This window comes from Scatophagus argus, chromosome 9 (assembly GCF_020382885.2).
Source record: "Scatophagus argus isolate fScaArg1 chromosome 9, fScaArg1.pri, whole genome shotgun sequence".
Lineage (NCBI taxonomy): Eukaryota > Metazoa > Chordata > Actinopteri > Scatophagidae > Scatophagus > Scatophagus argus.
In genome coordinates, this window is record NC_058501.1 from 11,920,653 (window position 1) to 11,941,038 (window position 20,386).

A 20,386-nucleotide genomic window follows, 5' to 3' on the forward strand; every position below is an offset into this window, starting at 1 on the left:
GGGTGGTAGAGGAGAGCAGAGCAGAGCACGCAGGGGAGGGAATAAGAGGGAATGTGCATTGGTAGTCTCGTTTTGCTGCAAGGCTTCCTCCTTCTGCTCTGGAAAAAACGTGTGTGTGTTGCCTTTGCTTGCCTAAATACCACTCAGAAACACTGCTGGGAATTAACTAAAAGCACCAGAATACAAAGGCAGATTTTTTTTGATGAATATATTTATAAATAGGGCACGACTATTATTATTTATTTTTCCTTTCTTGATCAAATGAGAATTATAACTGCGTGTATTGCTAGCCACGCTATATTATCTCGGTTCATTTAATGCCCATGTTGCAGTGCGTGCAGTATGGCTCTTCACACTGTAAGGTTGTGGTATCCACATCTAAGTAAACAGACTTACACAGTACACAGACTTGAAATATATATATATATAACTAATTACTTTGCTCCTGCACTGATCAGTCATGAAATTCACAGTGCGTGTATTTTGTGATGCACAACCTCTTAGACTGACTATTTAACGTACATCGATTTTTTTTCTTTTATATTTCTAACACAACATTTAAGAATTGCGTGAACATCAGACTCTCTGCATGTGGAAAAAATATTCCACCTATGTGGAAAAAAACGACAATATGAGGTTGTAAGACCAAAAAGTCCACTCCCCAAACGAGTTGATCCGGTCCATGTTTTGCAGCCGTCTGCGGCTCAGTAAAATGGCAGTATCTAGCGGAGCCTCGTGTTGGTTGGGTTCGCTCCCTGCCTCTACCCGGGCTCAGTAACACAACTCCCACAACAATTTCTGTCGTTTTTTACGCATTGTATGGAGCCTCCATCATATCTCTAACCCAATTACGGAACCGCAACCGGGGGATGGAAGCCGGATTCGGTCCGGTGTGAGGGGTGGGAATGAATCGGCACAAGGATAAATGGCTATGAACAATTATTTATATTCAATGCTAGCTTTTGATTGTGACTGACTCGCCGAGAGAGGGAGAGAGAGGTGGGGGGTATATCATGGCCGCTCAGGTCGCTAGCGCCGCCACTCTTAACACTAGCCCGCCTTCCGAACTCAAAAAGCCGGACCGAGAGCCCAAGGAGGAGTTGGCACCGGGGGAGAAGCAGTCAGACAAAAAGCAGTCGGGCTTGGACAGCGGATCGCCGGGACGGGGGGATCTGCAGGACGGGGCCGACGGTGGAAATGCAGGGGGAGGAGGGGAACCTGAGATGAAGAACGGGAATGGGAACCCGCCCAGGGCTAACAATAATAACCAGAATGACTCTGTTGGACCAGAGGGAAATAACCACCCCGGTTTGGTGCATCACCACGGTCCCGCTTTTCCTCCACCTTCGTACGGATACAGTCAGCACTACGGTCGGGCCCCTTTTCATCAACATGGCGGACAACAAAGCCCTGGCATGGCAGCTGCTGCGGGTCCGGTCGTGCAGTCGAGCAACATGATGGACCCGTATCAACCTAATTCACACGACCATGGCTTTTCAAACCACCAGTTTAACAATTACAACCCATTCCCGAACAGGACTCCATATCCCGGCCAAGCGTACGCCATGAACTCCCCTCGCAGTACCCAGGCGCCGACAGCTGGGGGGCAGCCAGCTAACGTTAAGCAGCAGCCACCAGCGGGAGGACCCACGGCGATGGCTGGATCTTACAATAACCAGAGATATAACATTGGAAACCCTCAACCAACATCCACGCCGACACTCAACAAGCTGCTAACCTCCCCCAGCTCAACGCGGGCATACCCAAACTACCCGTCTAGCGACTACAGTAGCCAAGAAGGAGCTAGTAAGGGACCAGCTGACATGGGCAGTAGCGGTCTGTATGGAGGGAGCAATCCGGGTTGGCAACAAAGAAGCCATCTCCCGTCGCCAATGAGTCCGGGAGGTGCCGGGCAGCCGCTAGTTAGAAACCAGGTAAAGTCACATTAATACAGGAACATGATTTGGGCTTTAGCAGGTCTCCTTCCCTCCTCCTAGCTAGTTCACAACGTAGCAGGCCAGCCATTGTCTGATACTAGTTCGCAAAGACTCTAAAATGGCTGCCTCTCGTATGTGTTTTTTTCCTTTACACCACAGCGTTAAATAAGTGTTTTTAATGTGTCTATAAAGGTATGTAGCAATAGAAGAGTGCCGCTTGAAGAAGATATAAGTTGTTGAAACGATGTAACGTTAAGGACGTTCAGGGAGCCAAGAAGGCCCGACTTTGAAAAGGGGCGAAAATACTCCGCGAAGAGCAGCGGATCTTTTTTTTTCTTCGCCAGTGTTCCTACATGTGTTAAACGTTAAATTCACAGCATATTTCGTTATAAATGTGTTTACACTGTACGGCTGTATGAAGGATAAGGTGTGCTCATGCATATTAGTTTGTCATAGTTGCTTATGCGCTCGTATCTGTATTGTTTTCTTGTCCGATAAGCTGTAATTTTGTGGCTACGACGGAAGGAATGTGTTGCATGCCGAATCAGCCTCTCACGGTTAGTTAAATGGCTAATTTAGGTTCAGGTTAAGTTGTTTAAATGTCCTGCTCGATGTTAGAAAATGGTGTACATTATTACATTTTGCTCATACAGTGATTAAATGAATTTTCCCGTGTGGAAAAACTGCTGGGCTTTCCATGTATGTTAGCTTATAAACAGTCAATTCAGCCATAAATGAGTGAGTGAGTGTAGCCTGTAGATTGCAGTTTGCACTGGGATTTGAATTGTGGAGGTAAAATCCTGCTGTCAAAGCCAGGAGATAGTTGGTCTTTAGTTGACATGCTAGCTGAAATCTGATTGGCTCCTCATCCGCTGCTCATGGCCATTTATAATTACATGTGATGCAAGGCAACAGTAGCTGATAAGAACACACAGCATTAAGTCATCAGTGGGTCACCTGAGGTATGACTGCTTTACTCCTCTGCTCCACTTTTCACTTTCAACAAAACGTGTAACATGTAAAGTTAGACCAAGTGGGACATCAATGATATGTGGGGTTTATATTTGTATTTTTTTCCCCTTATGATAAGTATTTCCTGAAATGGGAAAAAATCCTGATCATTGGCCGTTTATTCTAGCATGCATGCATGCATCATGGTTTTAATATTACCATCAGAACTGGTTCTTTAATCTGCTTTGATGACTGAAGCATGAACTTGTGACATCTGCAGTCTGCATCATTGTATATGACAGACAGAGCTTTGCGTTGATTGATTTAAATAAAAAGCACACAATGGCGTTGCTACAGTTCATTAAATGTTAATAACATAATGGCTTAAGACAGCACCTGCTCTTTTATTAGTTTTCTTGTTACATATTTACACACTACATTATGTGGTATCCTTGATGTTCCATAGATAAAGAAATTACAGGCTAGGACACCTTTGTTTTTCATAATGTAATTTGTCACACAGTAACAAAAAGAAGTTTTGACCTCAGCCTGTGAGGATATGTGTGTGAGTGATTCTGCTGTGTCTGGCATGCCACACAAGTTTGACTGTGTGCCTGTAAAGAATTCCCCCCAATCCTCCCCTCAAGCCAATCAGAAGGCAGTCCACCATCTCTCATGAGCCAAGGGAGTTTCCTCTCTGTCTTATGCAGATTAGCCATGTGCTGCTTTTATTTATTTCACTTCATTATCTTGGATCTGCAAAATGTCAAGTAAGGCATTTTGCATACTATTTGTAGAAGGCTGATGTTAAACTGATGATGCTCTTCTCAGCAAAGTGCACATGTGGGAATTCACTTGATGTAATGAAAGGGGACACTTTTACGTCGTTCTCCAGTTTAAATGATCTTAAAATCCCTACCTTTTATAGTTCCGAACAGTTTTGGTGGAGGTGAGGGAATAATTGGATCCTTTAAGACACTAGAATTACACAAAAGTAAGTTGACTATGTTGATGATTTAGGCAAACCACCCAGTCTTTACCTGAGAAAAACGTTCATGCTAACTGTTGGGTTATTATAGACAGAGTACACTCTTGTGCATTTTTCACTCTTGCCGGCTGTTGTGAAAGTGTTTCCTTCATTTCTGGTGTCATTCATCCAGAGCCAAACTGCCTTCTCAGGGGGAAAAAAGCTACTTGGACCAGACTCAAAACAGGAGCACAGCTGGGATATGTTTAAGATTGGGCAGACTGCCCTCCATTCGAAAGTAGATATATATAGCTCTGTTGACTTCCGAAACTATGGCAAAGTAAGGTGGGAAAAAAAAATAACCCTGGGTAATGACCGTGGGAAATAAGATGAAAAAAGAACAATTTTCTCATTCATTGGCGCTTGTTTTTACACTTTTAGTGCTACTAAAGTGACACACTGCAGCCAAGTAGAAGAACACACTGTAGTGGCATAATAAAGTTGTTTAAGAATGGGGAGAGTTGCATGTAAGTTGTTGCACTTGCTATTTGGATTTCTCCTGTGCTGCTCTGTTTGTTGACTGTGCATTGTCTTGTGTTCTTACCAGGTCCAGCCACCCGGTCCTATGGACCCAATGGGAAAAATGAGGGGTCAACCATACGGAACAGGCAGTCCATACAGTCAGCAGTCGCAACAAGGCCCTTCCACAGGTCCACAACAGGGGCCCAGTTACCCTGGCCAGGGTTATGGCCCTCCAGGTCCCCAGCGATATCCAGTGGGAATGCAAGGACGTACACCTGCAGGCATGGGAGGCATGCCATTTGGTCCACAGGTGTTGTATTATTTTTCTTCTTCAGATTTAAGCCCTTACTTTCGTCATTTTTTAAATATCTGTATTTTTTCAGTTGTGTTTGAAGTGTTATGTATTACATTATTCTGTTTAGATGGGATCTTATGGACAGCAGGGACCAGGAAACTATGGCTCTCAGGGCCAGGCACCATATTACAGCCAGCCTGGTCAGACTTCTCACCCAAGCCAGCCACAAACCCCCTATTCCCAGAACCCACAAGGACAACCGGGTAGCCAGGCCCCTTATCCAGGGCAACCCCATCCTCCTCCAACATCTGCTTCACACACCCAGGGAGGACCAGCCTATCAGCAGCCCCACATGCCCCCGCAGTCCCAAGGGCCACTGCCAGGTCCACCACAGGGCCCACCACAGTCACAGCCACCTTATTCCCAAGCCTCAGGCCCACAGTCTGGCCAGTCTCTGTACACCCAACAGCAGGGTCCTCCCAGCCAGGCCCCACAGCAGCCAGGTTCCCAGGATACCCCTGGATCACAGGGCCAGTCAGGCTACCCTGGATCAACACAGGGACCTCCGCAGCCGCCCTCGCAACAACAGGCACAGCCTCAGCCTCCACAGCAGCCACCAGGACACAGCCAACACCCACAAGGCCAACCTGCCGCATATCCACAGAACCCGCAGCAGCAGCAGCAAGCACAACAGTCACCTTATCAGCGCTTCCCTCCACCACAGCAGGTACTACACTCAGACTGGGCTCATATTCGTCATACTTAATCACTTTTCTTGGCATGCATTTACAGACATGTTTTCCCATAAACCTAGCGGTAAACTTAAGCATGTGTTCTGATATCTCTTTAGGAGGTATCCCAGGACTCATTTCAGTCCAGTGCCCCTCCATCCACTCAGCCTAAATCTGGCACGGAGGACAGTCAAGGCCGCCCCTCCAGCCTTCCGGTCAGTTATGCTTGTTATGTCACTGCAGGAACATAAAAAGCTCTTTTCACACTGTAGGTTTTATTACACAAGAAATATTCTTTTTAGTACTCATCAAATGTAGAGCATTATGAGGCTCATCACATTTAAAAGTCCCTTTGTGTTAGTTTACATTTTGCTGCATGCTGCTGTGTGATTTTAGACTTGTGTGCTTCTGTATGCTAGTGTATATTTAGAGATGGCTGAGTGGCTGATGCTTGAGAAAATAGGTGCTGTGTAAATGGGCAAGTCTGAGGTGAACACAGGAGAGTTTGTTTGTGTATTGAAATCACATGGCAAGGCTGCTGCTACATGCTGACTCAGCTCTCATTCTACAAACCTTGGTAACCATGACAACCCCCGGCACTTCTGCACACTCTTTTTTCCTTTGAAAGAGATAAATAAGGACAAAGGCCTCTGGGTGCGTGTGTGTGTGTGTGTGTGTGTGTAGTATTTATGTGTGCCGCTCATATCTAAACTGCAGAGAGGGAATTGCAACATGCTAATACTATAGCCAGTGTATGGGATAGACGTTACAATTATTTTCTTTCTACATGTAAAAATGCTAATTATAAAATCTGCGTTACAGTTCACAAGAGCTGAATCTAAGTTGTCATCTTCTTTTTTGTGTAATACACCATGTTCGTTGACTGTACCTCTTCTCTTCCTTTATGTTCTTTCAGGACCTGTCAGGGTCCATCGATGACCTGCCTACAGGTACCGAGGGTGCTCTGAGTCCTGGTGTGAGCACGTCAGGTGTGTCAAGCAGCCAGGGCGAGCAGAGTAACCAGGCCCAGTCGCCCTTCTCACCTCACACATCTCCCCACCTGCCAGGCATCCGAGGGCCTTCGCCATCCCCAGCTGGTTCCCCTGCCAGCGCCAGCACTCCACGCGCAGGGCCGCTGTCACCCGCCAACATGCCAGGTCGGCTGATCCCTTGTGCTGTGAAATGAGACCCATGAACAATAGCAGAATTTTGGCATTGTGGTCTAGACATTAAAATACTTGCACTTTAGATTTTGTCTTTTTTTTTTGTTTGTTTTTCCATTTCAAGGGGAAATGCACTGCATATTGACTGTAATTCAAACTAATTTCTGTGTATTCGGTGGAGAACACTAACAAAACAGCACTATTAATTGATTTTTTTCCAATTTTTTCAATTTAAAATTTCCCCTTAAGTTGTCATAAAATTAGAAAAAAACACCACACCACACAAAACATGCAGGTGTAAAAATGCCGAATATGGCATTGAGAGTGGTGGGATGTTGACTTTCTTTCAAATATGACACCTACCTTATAACCACAGTAGCTGTCGTGTATTCTTTTTTAAATTCACACTAACCTGATTTAAATATTATTGTTTAGGGACCCAGATGCCTCCTAGACCATCAAGTGTGCAGTCAGATGGGAGTCTGCACCCTGCAATGAGTCAGTCCCCTATGGCCCAGGACAGAGGTATGCTGCATTCTAAACTCAAAGTCAAGGCCATGTCAGGATAGTTTCCTGTAGCACCTGAATCTGAGCACTGTCTCCCTCTCTTGCCCTCTTTCAGGGTTTATGCAGAGAAACCCCCAAATGCCCCCTTATGGCTCCCCCCAGTCAGCCTCTGCACTGTCGCCGCGGCAGTCGTCAGGGGGACAGATGCATCCTGGGATGGGTCCATATCAGCAGAACAACTCCATGGGTGGCTATGGACAGCAGGGAGGACAATATGGCCCCCAAGGTATGTGCTTTCAGATTTGATAATTTTACCTTGAAATTCTGTTGTAATGTCATGAAAAGATTCATTCATTTTCAAGGTTTGAATTTGTAAGGTTATTCACTGAATTTACTATCTATTTGAGAAGTTTTCTGGTATACATGTCCCATTAAACAAACATATGGAATATATCTTCCTGCCTCATAGGAATATCATGCTATCATTGGTCCCTCCCTCTGTCTCTGCTGCAGCTATTTATAGCTGTGAAGCAGAGAGTCAGCTGACGTAGCAGAGCCTCCTGTCAGTAGAGCTGAGACTGTGACGGAGGCTTGTTGCTCTGGGTGCATAGCTTTCTCTTCTAGCACACTGTAGGGAAAAAGTCTGTCTCACCACAGTTCTTCAGGACTCATGGCTGTAACGATCCACTTTTGATGTTGATACAAACTTCTATGTTGATTCTGCAGTGATTATGTTAGACCAGTAAACAGCTATAGCCATGACTGATTTTTTGTGATAATGTCATCCTTAGGTTATCCCCGGCAACCTGGCTATGGCAACATGCCTAACGCAAGCTACCCCGGGCCAGCCATGGGCCCAATGAACCCTATGGCAGGGCAGGGTGGTGGACCGCCATATACTGGCATGCCTCCGGGAAGAATGCCTCCTAATCAAATGGGGGCACGTCCCTATGGCCCCAACATGGGTCCAAATATGGGCCCCAACATGGGTCCAAACATGCCTCCTAACATGGGCAACATGCCGCCCCAGGTAGGGTCAGGAATGTGTCCTCCCCCAGGCATGAACAGAAAGCCCCAGGACCCCGCAGCCATGCAACACCCTGCCACCAACTCCATGCACAACCGGTTAGTTCATGATAAATGTTAAAAATGCTTGCCTTGCTTCCACAGACTTTGAGGAATACCAGGTGTTCATATGTTTTCTCCTCCATTCAGGATGCCTGGTTATCCCAATATGTCTCCAGGCATGATGGGCTCCGGCTCACCATATGGCCCTCCTATGAACAACATGCCTGGAATGATGAACACACAAGGTGGATCACCTTACCCAATGGGGCCAAACATGGCCAATAACTCAGGTGGTAAGTAATACGGAAATGACTCCACCTAGCTTTATTTTTCTTTTAAGGTGGCAGCTTCAAATATAATGCCCTATCGTTGTGTCTAGGTATGGCCTCAAGCCCAGAGGTGAACAATAAAATGAATAACAAAGTAGATGGGACTGTAACAGCCAAGCCAGAGTCCAAATCTAAGGTAACCTGTGTTATATATGTTCTAACAAAAATATTTCTTTTTTAATTGCTGAAACACATCAAACACATCAGATATCTTCTGTAGGGGCAACTTTAGCATTTCCTCGCTGTTTTAAAATGCTTTCATTTCTCATGCACAAAACAGAAGTCCAACTCTTCCACCACAACCAATGAAAAGATAACACGCTTGTATGAGTTGGGACAAGAGCCGGACAGGAAGATGTGGGTGGACCGTTATTTGGCCTTCATTGAAGAGAAAGCAATGGGCATGACCAACCTGCCCGCTGTCGGACGCAAACCCCTTGACCTCTTCCTGCTGTATATGTCAGTTAAAGAGATTGGAGGAATGACACAGGTCAGCATGGCATAATTAACAACAATAACTTCCAAAATACATTAATTGCTGGCCCCCTGTTGTAATTTGTGATATGAAATTGTGTTTCCCAGGTGAATAAGAATAAGAAATGGCGTGATCTGGCTGCTTCCCTGAACGTGGGTACATCCAGCAGTGCTGCCAGTTCTTTGAAGAAACAGTACATCCAATGTCTGTATGCGTTTGAGTGCAAAATTGAGCGCGGTGAGGACCCCCCTCCTGAGATTTTTACAGACAACAAAAAGAACCAAGCTGCTAAGGTCCAGCCCCCGTCTCCAGGTTAGACTTGTCCTCATGAAATCTTTTCACATGAACACACTTCAGTGCAGGTCCAATGCTGTGACCTGCAACCAAACAGTTTCAAACCAACATGAACACATAATTTGTTGTGCTTTAGTGTCATTAATGTAATGTACCCTGTCTGTCTTCTCTCTTATTCCGAACTGAAGCGTCCCTCTGCTCCACAGCTGGGTCAGGTTCTCTGCAGGGTCCTCAGACACCTCAGTCCACTAGCAGCTCCATGGCTGAAGGTGGAGACCTAAAACCTCCCACCCCAGCCTCTACTCCTCATACCCAGATGCCCCCCATGCCACCTGGGTCCAGGTGACTGTCGTTAAACACCTCTCATTTTACCAATTTAATCTACCTTCTATAAGACGTTTTAATGAAAGAAACTAATTTCATTATGCCTTTTTTCTGTCTTTCCCACTTATTTCCTAATTTCCCCTCCCCCTTACCTCTGTTTCCTTGTAGGAGCAGCGTGAACCTGCAGGACCCCTTCTCTGAAGGAAATGACCCTGCTTTCCCAAGGAAAAACATGACACCCAACTCAGCTTATCAGTCTGGCATGAATACACCAGACATGCAAGGGCGCATGGGCACCTACGAACCCAACAAGGACCCCTTTTGTAACATGCGGAAAGGTGAGCACGCTGAATCGATTGTGTTATCCTAAAACAAAAGTACGTCCACAATTACCTGTTCAGTAAATCAGTTCTGAGTGGGCTTTAATTCTAATTGCATTTCCAGTTGGGGAGCAGTTTCTACCTGCTAACCAGGGCCCTAACAGTGGGGTGGGTGAACAGCAGCCGCAGCAGTCGCAGCCATCGCAGCCGCCGCCACCACCACAACAGCAGCAGCAACAACAACAGCCTCCATTCAACCGGGGTCCGCCTGGGGCCATGGGCACAATGCCGATGGGGCCCAGACAGCAGTATCCTTATGGACCAGGCTATGACAGGAGGTAAGAATCTTCTCACACAGTTAACCCTGCTTTGAATTAATGATGTACTGTTTGACGTGGTTTTGTTGTGGAAACAAATACAATACAATCTTCCAACAACACACACCTGGAAAAAAAAAAAATATTTTTGAAATGGAAGATGTGGTGGGACTGTAGCATGTGTCATGTTGCTGTCATGTCTGCACATCTTATGGGTCCACTTTACTCTGTATTGTTTATGAAACAGTAACCTGTCATCCTGCTTTATGACTTTTTAATATTCATTTATTTATTATATATTTTAACTATATATTTCACTCACATAAATTACTGGTGTTTGTGCCAGAAGAGGGCTGTGTATATTTGTGATGCTCTGAAAAATAATTCGCCCTTAATAAGCTAATAAGCTGTGCTGTTTAACCTGAGTCTATATTTCAAATTCGGGGTGAAATGCATTGGTTGGTTGAGACAGACAAAAAGCTACAGTAGTCACAGGCTTAAGGGCCAGATAAAAAAAATAAAAAAATAAAAAAAAGAGGATGAAAATCAAATTTTGGCCAGTAGCTCATACTAAATTGCAACAAATTGTGATCGTAAAATTTATTATATCATTGTGGTCTTTTTGATGAACTTTTGCATAATTTGTATGCCAGTGCGTAGCAAAATATGGAAAAACATACCATTTGTGTTGTTCTGATTTCCCAGATCAGAGCAAGCGATGGGCCCAGAGGGTAACATGGGATCCGGTGCTCCTCAGCCAAACCCTATGATGCCTGCCAACGCTGACACGGGGATGTATTCGCCAAATCGCTTCCCACCACAGCAACCAAGGTCAGTTCACATAGTACTTATTTGCCAAATTTCATAGGTTTAAAGCTAGTTTCAATGGGCACATTAAAGAAATGTATTGTCTCTGTGAGTCTTAGATGGTTTCAGCAATGCTAGAAGTGAGGGTTCTTTGGTGTTGTTACAAGACAACCTATTTCATCTGGTTGTAATCAGACAAAATATAATTTCACATTATTGGGATATTTATATTGTGAGAAATATTCATCAGAACACGATCACGTCATGAATAGTATAATTTTGTTGCCCTGCATGGATAAAATCTTTAATCTCAGCTTTTTGGTTTGGCATTATTTTATGTGGAGTGTCTGTGATCTGTGATCTGTGAATCTTATTTAACTTGTCTTGTGAGCAGTACATTAAACAAAAAGAGTTGGATATTCATATTCAAGATTCCCACATGCCCATTATATTTAATAAAGGTTTTATAGATTGGGGGGGGGTAATGAATTACGTTGATACAACTGAGAACAAATATAATGGAGATTGTGGTATAATGTATTTGAGAATGAGGCTTTTAAACAAAACAACTGGCTGTCATTTGGTCTTAAATTCAACACTATACACCATTATACTGTATGTGTATTGTGCTGTGTTTGCGTGTGTGTGTGAGTGAGTATTTTCATGGTCAAACTTACAAGGTGCAATGTTTGCAGGCATGATTCCTATGGTAATCAGTATCCTGGACAGGGAACGCCCCCTACTGGCGCCTACCCAAATCAGCAGCCTGGAATGTACCCACAACAACAACAGGTCAATGATCCATCTGCACCACTCACACTGTTGTCAATACACCAGAACCAAATAATGTCAGCGTTCCTTTTTTAAAAAAATTATTATTATTTTTGTTTTAGTGTGTTTTTTGTGAGCTTTTTTTCATGTTTCTGAATAGAAAAAGTGTTGTGAACCCATGTACTCATTTTTGCAATGTTTTTGAAATGATTGTTTCTCTGTACCTTTTGTTATGTGCAGAGTTACAAGCGTCCTGTGGAAGGAGGTTACCCTCCATCGAAACGTCATGAGACAGAGTACAGTGGGCCCTTCCATGGTGGACAACCACCACAGCAGCAACAGCAAGGAGGTACCTCTGCACCCTCTTCAGGACAGCAGGAGACGTACAATCAGTACAGCGGCACTGGGCCCTACCCTGGCTCTGATCGCCGTCCACCTGGCCCAGGCAATCAGTTCCCTTTTCCGTTTGGTCGTGAACGAATGCAGACGGCGTCGGGGCCGAATGCTCAGCCCAACATACCTCCTCAGATGATGCAGTCAGGCCCTGAGGGTCCTCAGGGAGGTATGTGGCAGGGACCGCGAGACATCAACTATCAGAGCTACCCAAGCCGTCAGGGTGGCCCTGGGGGCCCACCCCAGGGTCCCGGTTACCCTGGCATGAACCGCTCAGAGGAGATGATGTCATCAGAACAGCGCATGAATCATGATGGCCAGTGGGGAGGTCAGATGGGCCCACGGCAACCCCCTTATGGTCCAGCGGGACCTGGCCAACCTATGCCTCGGTCAGTACAGTCCAACTACCAACCCCCTCAGGGTGTGCAGAACCACATTCCACAGGTGTCCAGCCCAGCATCCATGCCACGCCCCATGGAGAGCAGGACATCACCTAGTAAATCTCCCTATATGCATGGAGTAATGAAGATGCAGAAGGCCGGCCCTCCAGTGCCTGCATCTCACATAGTGCCCCCTCCAGTGCAGTCGCCTCTGATCAGGCGAGACATGCCTTTTCCTCCAGGCTCTGTAGAAGCTACCCTTCCTGTTCTGAAACCACGTCGGAGACTCACCGTGAAAGATATCGGTATGAGTATAGTTTGTAAATATTGAGGCCATCCATCCAACCATGTTGACCTTCTTTATCATTGAGAACACTGCCAAGTTTCAAGTTGTTGAATAGTGAGTATTTGGTGCCAATTTTTTTGTTTTTCTTTTTTTGTCTTGACTTCTTAGGAACTCCAGAGGCCTGGAGAGTCATGATGTCTTTAAAGTCTGGTTTACTGGGTGAGAGTACGTGGGCCTTGGACACCATCAACATTCTTCTGTATGATGACAGCACTATTTCCACCTTTGATCTCAACACGGTGAGACTCAACATTGAGCCCTTAATGATGATTTCCAACAGTGCGCTATGTTTAGTTATCTAGTCTAATATTTTCTATATTTATATTATTTCTTTAGTTGCCTGGTCTGCTGGAGTTGGTGGTTGAGTATTTCAGACGCTGCCTCATTGAAATCTTTGGCATTCTACGGGAGTACGAGGTGGGAGACCCTGGCCAGAGGACACTACTTGACCCTGATGCCTTGAAACGAGACTGGAACAACAAAGAGGAAGAGGAAGCACAGGCTGAGAACATGGAACAAGAGGAAGAAGATGATGAAGAAGAGGAGGAACAGGAGAGAGGGGGGCCAGCTCATGTCAAAGAGGAGGAAGCACAAGATCAGTACTCTGAGTCTCGTGGTCGAGAGGAGAAAACAGAAGATGAGGACAGGAAGAGCAAGGGTGTGTCATCTGAACAGAATGGCTCATTGCAATCCTTAGCTGCTCATGAGAGACCCAAACAGGCCAGCAAGTTTGACAAGTTTCCTCTTAAGGTGGTACGAAAGAAAGACCCATTTGTGGCAGGCCAGTCCAATAATCATGGCAAACTGCAAGAGTTTGACAGTGGGCTGCTTCATTGGAGTGCTGGTGGGGGAGACTCAACAGAACACATCCAGACTCACTTTGAACCACGCAAAGACTTCTTGGAACCACGAGAACGAATACCAGTGCCCCCGGTTTTGCTGAGGCGACGAGTCCCAGAAGAAGAGATGCAGGAAAATGGTTTGCCAACTGAGGAAGAGAAACGGAAACATCAGGATGAAGAAGAAAGGCACAAAGAGACATCTTCTTCAGAGAAAGCAGCAGTCTCAGAGAAGGCTAGCCCTTCGCTCGGCAGTGAAGAGAGGAAAACTGATTCTGACGGTCATCAGGAGAATAATAGATCCATTCTTTCTCCTGGCAGTCTTTTAACCCAGAAGGCACAGCAGACTGGCACCATCCTGGAGGATGAGCCTCACAGTAAAGACGAGGGCCCTCTCATTGCACTGGCTAACTGGCAGGATTCTTTAGCCCGCCGCTGCATTTGTATCTCCAACATTGTCCGCAGCCTCTCCTTTGTACCAGGCAATGACCACGAGATGTCCAAACATCCAGGGCTGCTACTGCTGTTGGGACGCCTGATCCTGCTCCACCACAGGCACCCTGAGCGTAAGCAGGCTCCGCTCACCTACGAGAAAGATGAGGATTCAGATGAGGGAATGGGCCAAAGGGATGAATGGTGGTGGGACTGCTTGGGGCTTCTGAGGGAGAACACATTGGTCACTTTGGCGAACATCTCAGGCCAGCTCAACCTTTCAATCTACCCTGAGAGCATCTGCTTGCCTCTGTTGGATGGTCTTCTCCACTGGGCTGTCTGCCCTTCAGCAGAGGCCCAGGACCCTTTCCCCACACTGGGCCCGCACAGTGCTTTATCACCTCAGAGACTGGTCCTGGAGACGCTAAGCAAACTAAGCATCCAAGACAACAATGTGGACCTCATCTTGGCCACTCCGCCATTCAGTCGGTTGGAAAAGCTGTACGGGAACCTTGTGCGGCTTATCGGAGACAGGAAGATTGCAGTCTGCAGGGAGATGGCCGTGGTCCTGTTGGCCAACTTGGCCCAGGGTGATACTATGGCAGCCCGAGCAATCGCTGTTCAGAAAGGCAGCGTGGGCAACTTGCTGGGCTTCCTGGAGGATAGTCTGGCTGCCACACAGCTTCAGCAGAGTCAGAGCTCTCTACTACACCTACAGGGGATGCACTTCGAGCCCACAAGTCCGGACATGATGCGGAGAGCTGCCCGGGCTCTGCACGCCTTAGCCAAGGTGGAGGAGAACCACTCAGAGTTCACACTACATGAGTCCCGACTCCTCGACCTTTCAGTGTCTCCCCTTATGAACTCGCTGGTTTCTCATGTTATCTGTGATGTACTCTTTTTGATTGGCCAGTCATGACAGCTGTAGGGAGCCGTGGCTCCACTTTTTGGGGGTTTTATCCCCAATCCCCTCTTTCCTGGAAGCCTGGCTTGTGTGTGTAACAGGGCAAGGAAAATTCAAGTGACTGTCTTTAATTTATGAAAATCCTTCAGATTCCATTCTCTGAGCCCTCCCCAGGCCGTCCTTGCTGGAGGAGGGTAATCACAGAGCTGTGGTGGATTACAAACCAGAGATGCCCACAAAGTGACACTACTTGCAACATGAATGCCAACTGGATGACACAGAGCAGAGTACCACGGTTGGGAGACTGTTCTGCACTTGGGGAAAGTACTTTTTAATAAAGATAAATAAATGATAAATAAATAAATAAATAGCTGAAAAACAAAAACTGTAACCAAAGTTGCTGTCTCGTTTACAGTGAGTTTGGGAGACACAGTGTGCCCTAGCTCTCCCTTCGAGGGCACAATGAGTCTATAAGTGGTTGACATACTGAGGTGAAGCAGACTGACAAGTGGCCTACTGGTTATAGTTGTTGTAGTTGGATTCTCACAAGTCAGCCCGACAGTAGACAAAGTGCTGTCAATAGACACCTTCACCAGGGAGGCCTGTGCAGTGTGCAGTAGATTGTAGGACATTTTCTGTACCGTACTGCTCTTGAGTGTAAGCATTCTGTAACACACGTTTCACACAGAAGCAGAAGATACAACTCTTCTAGAGTTTTGAGGTCATTTTAGTTTGGTGTTAAACAGAAAATGGCTTTCTTCCCCAAAGTATCAAGAACCTACAACACCCTTACCTCCTCTTATCCCTTGATTGTATGAATACCCTTATGAAAAGAAATCACCTCTTAGGACTGGTTTTCAACTTCAAATACAGCTTTGCTGTAGTGTATATATAATGTTGTACATTACACTTCCTTTCTCTGTGTCTGTCTCTGTCTGTGTCACTATTCTCACACTTGTTATCGGTGAGGGATTGAGGCTGACGTGAGTTTGGTCTGTGACCTACAGTCCCTGCTGATTAGACCCACTCTTCTGGTCTCCACAGCTCCGTAGTATGGCAGACACGGCTCAAACCTGTTATCTCCTGGTACAACGAAAATAAACTAGATGAAGTACACATTTGACAATTTTTCTTCAGTCATGGATTCTGCATATTTGTATTTCAGACTATGTAGCTAAGACGACATGTAAATTCCTCCCTTTCCCTTTTTTTGGCTCAATGAATATCATTTATTCAGTATGAAATCTTTATACTATATGTTCCACGTGGTAAGAATAAATGTACATTAAATCTTCGTAAGCTGTTTGATGGTTTTGTTCTTTTGAAATAATTAACCCTTTAAATCACACAAATGTGAATTAATACAAAATTGGGTTCCAGTCAGTTTCTGAAATACATGTATTTTCACATGGATCTACTCAGTGGATTCAAAAGTCAATTATGACTGACATGGAATTCGCTATTTGCATTAGCTATCACAGTTTCTATATTTCTGCAAAATAATCAGCTCTATGGCCTTCAGAGTCCTCACACCATCTTTAACAGCTGCTATACATTTCACAGGCCAAGACCTCATGTACATGTAACTTAAATTACAACTCTGATGAAGTTAATCACATTTATACCATTACTTACAAAGTACAATATAAAAATATGCACCTGAAATTCACTGGGGATGTATTCTCACTTCTTGAATGAAGAAAACCACACACAACTCGAAAAACCAGTCCATAAGACGATGTGGAGCGCCACCTGCTGACCGCCTGAGAGTCGCATGATATTACAAGAATTGACAAACACCCTTAGAACTTTATCGAAGAAGTTACAACTTCTTTGATAAAGAAGTTGTAAGCTTACAAAGCTTACAACAGCTTACAAAAGCTACTCGTTAAACACTAAATTATTAATGATAACATTTTACAACACAAAAAAATTTCGCTCGTGGGACCAACTGCACGAGTTCTCGTCATCAGGCCTCATGAGCTTTTATTTTGATATTCATTCTGCTGTGACACCGGAAGTGAATAGTGCCATCCGAAACGAGCCAAGCTGCGGCAGACAGAGGCTGCGAGGGCAAAGATTGCACCTGAGCGAAAACAAACGCTACTTGAAGACGGGTAGCTTTCTAATAAAATCGACTTGCATCCTCTCGTAAATTTGGCAAACCAATGAAAACGCGAAACTCACAGAATCTCATTTGCGGAATAGTTTTTTTCGTAGCTAGCTATGTTTGATAGAAAACATGACGAATCCAGCAGTGACTGTCTCGTAGCAGCGACAATGCTCAGGCCTGTCACAACCGGCTTGTTCAGATTTTGTCCGTCACATCAATGACCATGGATGTCAGAGCAGTTCTGGAGTTTGCTACACTCACTAGGGGTTTGTCACTGTTTTTGCAGGTAAGCTTGAGGCAAATTTGGATTTAGTGAATCTGACAAATTCCTTATCTAACTTCCCAGTTTATGTCTTTAATGTACTGATAGTTATTAATGTTGGATATTATATGTTTCTGTGTGGTAGCTATTGAAAAGTGCTCAGAGGAATACATGTTGGAGTGCAGGTTACAGACAAAATGACTGTTCACCTGTGTGGTTTGTTTTTCTGTACAGTAATATTATGTTTATGATAGCAGGATTTATTCATATAAATAGTAAAATGTTTCTCCTCAGGCTGTCTTCAATGCTGCCATCCCTGACCATGATGCTGATGCATTCAGGCCCCCACGGACAGAGGAGCCTCTATACTTGGACTCTGCAGTTGAGTGGTTGTTGGGTGGCCTCTCTCACTGGGATGCTGAGCATTTCCTCTTCATTGCTGAGAGGGGTTACCTTTATGAGCACAACTTTGCTTTTTTCCCCCTCTTCCCTGTTGTTCTCCGAGGTCTGGCAGAGACGCTGCTGTGGCCCCTGAGCAGCTGGCTGAGTGTGCGGGGGCGTTTGCTGGTGGCTGTGGCTCTGGGGAACAGTGCCCTCTTCCTGCTGAGTGTGGTCGCCTTGCATGCCCTTAGTAGAATCGTTCTTCAGGACAGACGTCTTGCTCTGCTGTCCAGCCTGCTCTACTGTGTCACACCTGCAAATGTTTTCATGACCGCTGGATACTCTGAGAGCCTGTTTGCTGCACTAACATTTGGTGGCCTTTACCTGCTGGAAAAAGGATTCACCTTCCGAGCCTGCCTGGCCCTCAGTATAGCCACTGCAGCACGATCCAATGGACTTGTTAACATTGGGTTTCTGTTGTACCTTCCATCACTGCACGCAATTTCCCAGATTCGTGTTTATCGAACAACGACAAAAGGCCACAGTAAAGTCTTCCACTATATTTGGGTCATCATTCGTCTTCTGCTAACATCCCTCTTAGGAACTGCAATTATTGCCCTTCCCTTCTGTGCTTTCCAGTACTATGGCTATAGGACGTTTTGCACACCATCGGTGTCCCTGGAACGGATACCCACTGCTCTTCTGTCGCTGGCTGAACGGAAGGGCTACCGTGTTCCAGATGAAAATGGTCCGCCACCCCTCTGGTGCATGAGACCCCTCCCCTTGCTTTATTCTCACATCCAGGATGTATATTGGGATGTGGGCTTCCTTCGCTACTTTGAGCTGAAGCAGATACCGAACTTTATTTTGGCTCTACCTATGGCTACCCTTGGCATAATGGCGGCCTATGCATATTTTCAAGCAAATCCAGATCTGTGTCTAAGACTCGGACTTTGGGAGACAGGTGCAAATAAAGGGCTCGACAAACCCATGCCGGGAATGTTCAGCCCCAGAGTGTTTGTTTATGTTGTGCATTCAACGGTACTTCTGGTGTTTGGAACGTTGTGCATGCATGTGCAGGTAAGTAAATCATGTGTGGAATGTTTCATCTGCCTGGGTATGAGGAATGTCTCTTAATTTACACCTATTCCTGTTTTTAATTGACATTTCTAGGTTCTAACCAGATTCATGGCCTCCTCGTCACCCGTGCCCTTCTGGATAAGTGCTCATCTGCTCCTCCTTAATGAACCCCTTCTTCATCGAAGGAGAACATCAAACCCCAGCGTACAGCTACAGACACATTCTAGAAATGGATGCCAGCACACACCTCAAAATCCCATCATTGCTCTGCTGCCACACTTCACAGTCTGTTCTCCGACCACGCAGAGCATCCTGGGCTACTTCCTCTGTTACTGGGTGCTGGGCCTCGCACTGCATTGTAACTTCTTGCCATGGACTTGATTTAAAATGTTACTATGAGCTTTAAAAGCAATATTTCTACGTAGGACTGAGTTATATATGATATTTAAAGTGACATGAACCCACATGCAGGTACTTTTACAGCATGTTATTAATAGTCCATTTTTGTTATTGTAGTAACTGTTAATTTTATTGTGAAAATAATTGTATACTTGAATGCAAAATTTTTGTCAATGTGACATTTAGTCAAATAAATGATTATGACTACATTGCTCAGTCCTACATAGACGTTATGTGACATCTCTTAAATTTGGTTGTAAAACTTTGGAAGACTGGATGGTTGTATTTGGAGGGAAAAAAAGAATTATATTTATAAATATATATATAGATATATACACACGCGCACACACACAGGCAGATTTTGCTTAAGCATTACATTTTATTTACTCTGTTTAATATTGTCCTGCATGCTGGAAGATTTATTCCGAGTTATAGTTTGGAATTTTTGGATGTGAATGAAAAAATAAAGATTTTTTTCTGTTAAAAGATCCTCTGTTTTTGTTTATATTTTATATAAAAGTTATCCTTTTAGACATTTATGTAAATCTGCTTTTTTGTTCTGTCATAAAGAAAGTATAATTCAAATGAACTTAAAATGCATACTAGTATTTTCTCAACATGAGAGCCTTTGTCGTTCTCTTTAAACAGTATACTTTTTTAAATTGTCTTCCTTTGTTGTTTACTTCCAAAACAGATCCTGCCTTTCATTGTAATTTGTTTTGAAGTGTGAGTGGGAGAATGTGAACTCTTGCCAGAATCGCAAGGTGTTGCTGTCGCGCATGAAACGCATCGCCTAACACTTCAGTGTTTTTTTAACACTCATACTAAAAACACAAAAATCCTATTACTGTAGCGTGAGATCTTACATTACATTTTTGGCTCATGTAGGATGAATATTTTAACTATTAACAGTTGTAGGCCAGAGGCTAGAGAATGAAGAGCCTGACTGGATTTTCATCCTTAAACAGTCCTATAAATTCTTCTTCTATAAATACATTTAACAAAGAAATTAACGGCTGTACACGTGCACATAGCACTGGTCTTTTACTTAAACATCTGAAACAGCAAGTCTATCACCT

The 20,386-nt window shown here is 44.8% G+C and overlaps 2 protein-coding genes across 3 annotated transcripts; both read left to right on the forward strand.

Annotated features, from left to right (window-relative positions):
- Nucleotides 1-718: 718 nt before the first annotated feature.
- arid1aa (AT rich interactive domain 1Aa (SWI-like)) lies at nucleotides 719-16,377 on the forward strand. 2 transcript variants are annotated; one of them, XM_046399080.1, is made up of 20 exons: nucleotides 719-1,934; nucleotides 4,463-4,687; nucleotides 4,800-5,399; nucleotides 5,523-5,618; nucleotides 6,320-6,560; nucleotides 7,002-7,091; nucleotides 7,189-7,359; nucleotides 7,865-8,198; nucleotides 8,289-8,434; nucleotides 8,521-8,606; nucleotides 8,751-8,960; nucleotides 9,053-9,257; nucleotides 9,428-9,581; nucleotides 9,732-9,901; nucleotides 10,008-10,221; nucleotides 10,906-11,031; nucleotides 11,703-11,799; nucleotides 12,019-12,856; nucleotides 13,006-13,136; nucleotides 13,234-16,377. In XM_046399080.1, the coding sequence occupies exons 1-20, from the start codon at nucleotides 1,014-1,016 to the stop codon at nucleotides 15,085-15,087; spliced, it is 6,909 nt and encodes a 2,302-aa protein (XP_046255036.1). In that variant the 5' UTR covers nucleotides 719-1,013; the 3' UTR covers nucleotides 15,088-16,377. The 2 variants fall into 2 exon arrangements, with proteins under 2 accessions (XP_046255036.1, XP_046255037.1); XM_046399081.1 differs by having other exon boundaries at nucleotides 9,738-9,901.
- Nucleotides 16,378-17,076: 699 nt separating this feature from the next.
- pigv (phosphatidylinositol glycan anchor biosynthesis, class V) lies at nucleotides 17,077-19,795 on the forward strand. Its single transcript, XM_046399628.1, has 3 exons — nucleotides 17,077-17,471; nucleotides 17,742-18,908; nucleotides 19,002-19,795. The coding sequence occupies exons 1-3, from the start codon at nucleotides 17,403-17,405 to the stop codon at nucleotides 19,287-19,289; spliced, it is 1,524 nt and encodes a 507-aa protein (XP_046255584.1). The 5' UTR covers nucleotides 17,077-17,402; the 3' UTR covers nucleotides 19,290-19,795.
- The last annotated feature ends 591 nt before the right edge of the window (nucleotides 19,796-20,386 follow it).

What these genes read in the sequence shown, in the direction of transcription:
- arid1aa (XM_046399080.1), top strand. Translation starts at nt 1,014, where the DNA reads ATGGCCGCTCAGGTCGCTAGCGCCGCCACTCTTAACACTAGCCCGCCT. An exon ending in CATGGCCAATAACTCAGGTG is followed by an intron (nt 8,435 to 8,520) that starts GTAAGTAATACG and finishes CGTTGTGTCTAG; the next exon opens with GTATGGCCTCAAGCCCAGAG. An exon ending in AGCCAGAGTCCAAATCTAAG is followed by an intron (nt 8,607 to 8,750) that starts GTAACCTGTGTT and finishes TGCACAAAACAG; the next exon opens with AAGTCCAACTCTTCCACCAC.
- pigv (XM_046399628.1), top strand. Translation starts at nt 17,403, where the DNA reads ATGACCATGGATGTCAGAGCAGTTCTGGAGTTTGCTACACTCACTAGG. An exon ending in GTTTGTCACTGTTTTTGCAG is followed by an intron (nt 17,472 to 17,741) that starts GTAAGCTTGAGG and finishes GTTTCTCCTCAG; the next exon opens with GCTGTCTTCAATGCTGCCAT. An exon ending in CGTTGTGCATGCATGTGCAG is followed by an intron (nt 18,909 to 19,001) that starts GTAAGTAAATCA and finishes TGACATTTCTAG; the next exon opens with GTTCTAACCAGATTCATGGC.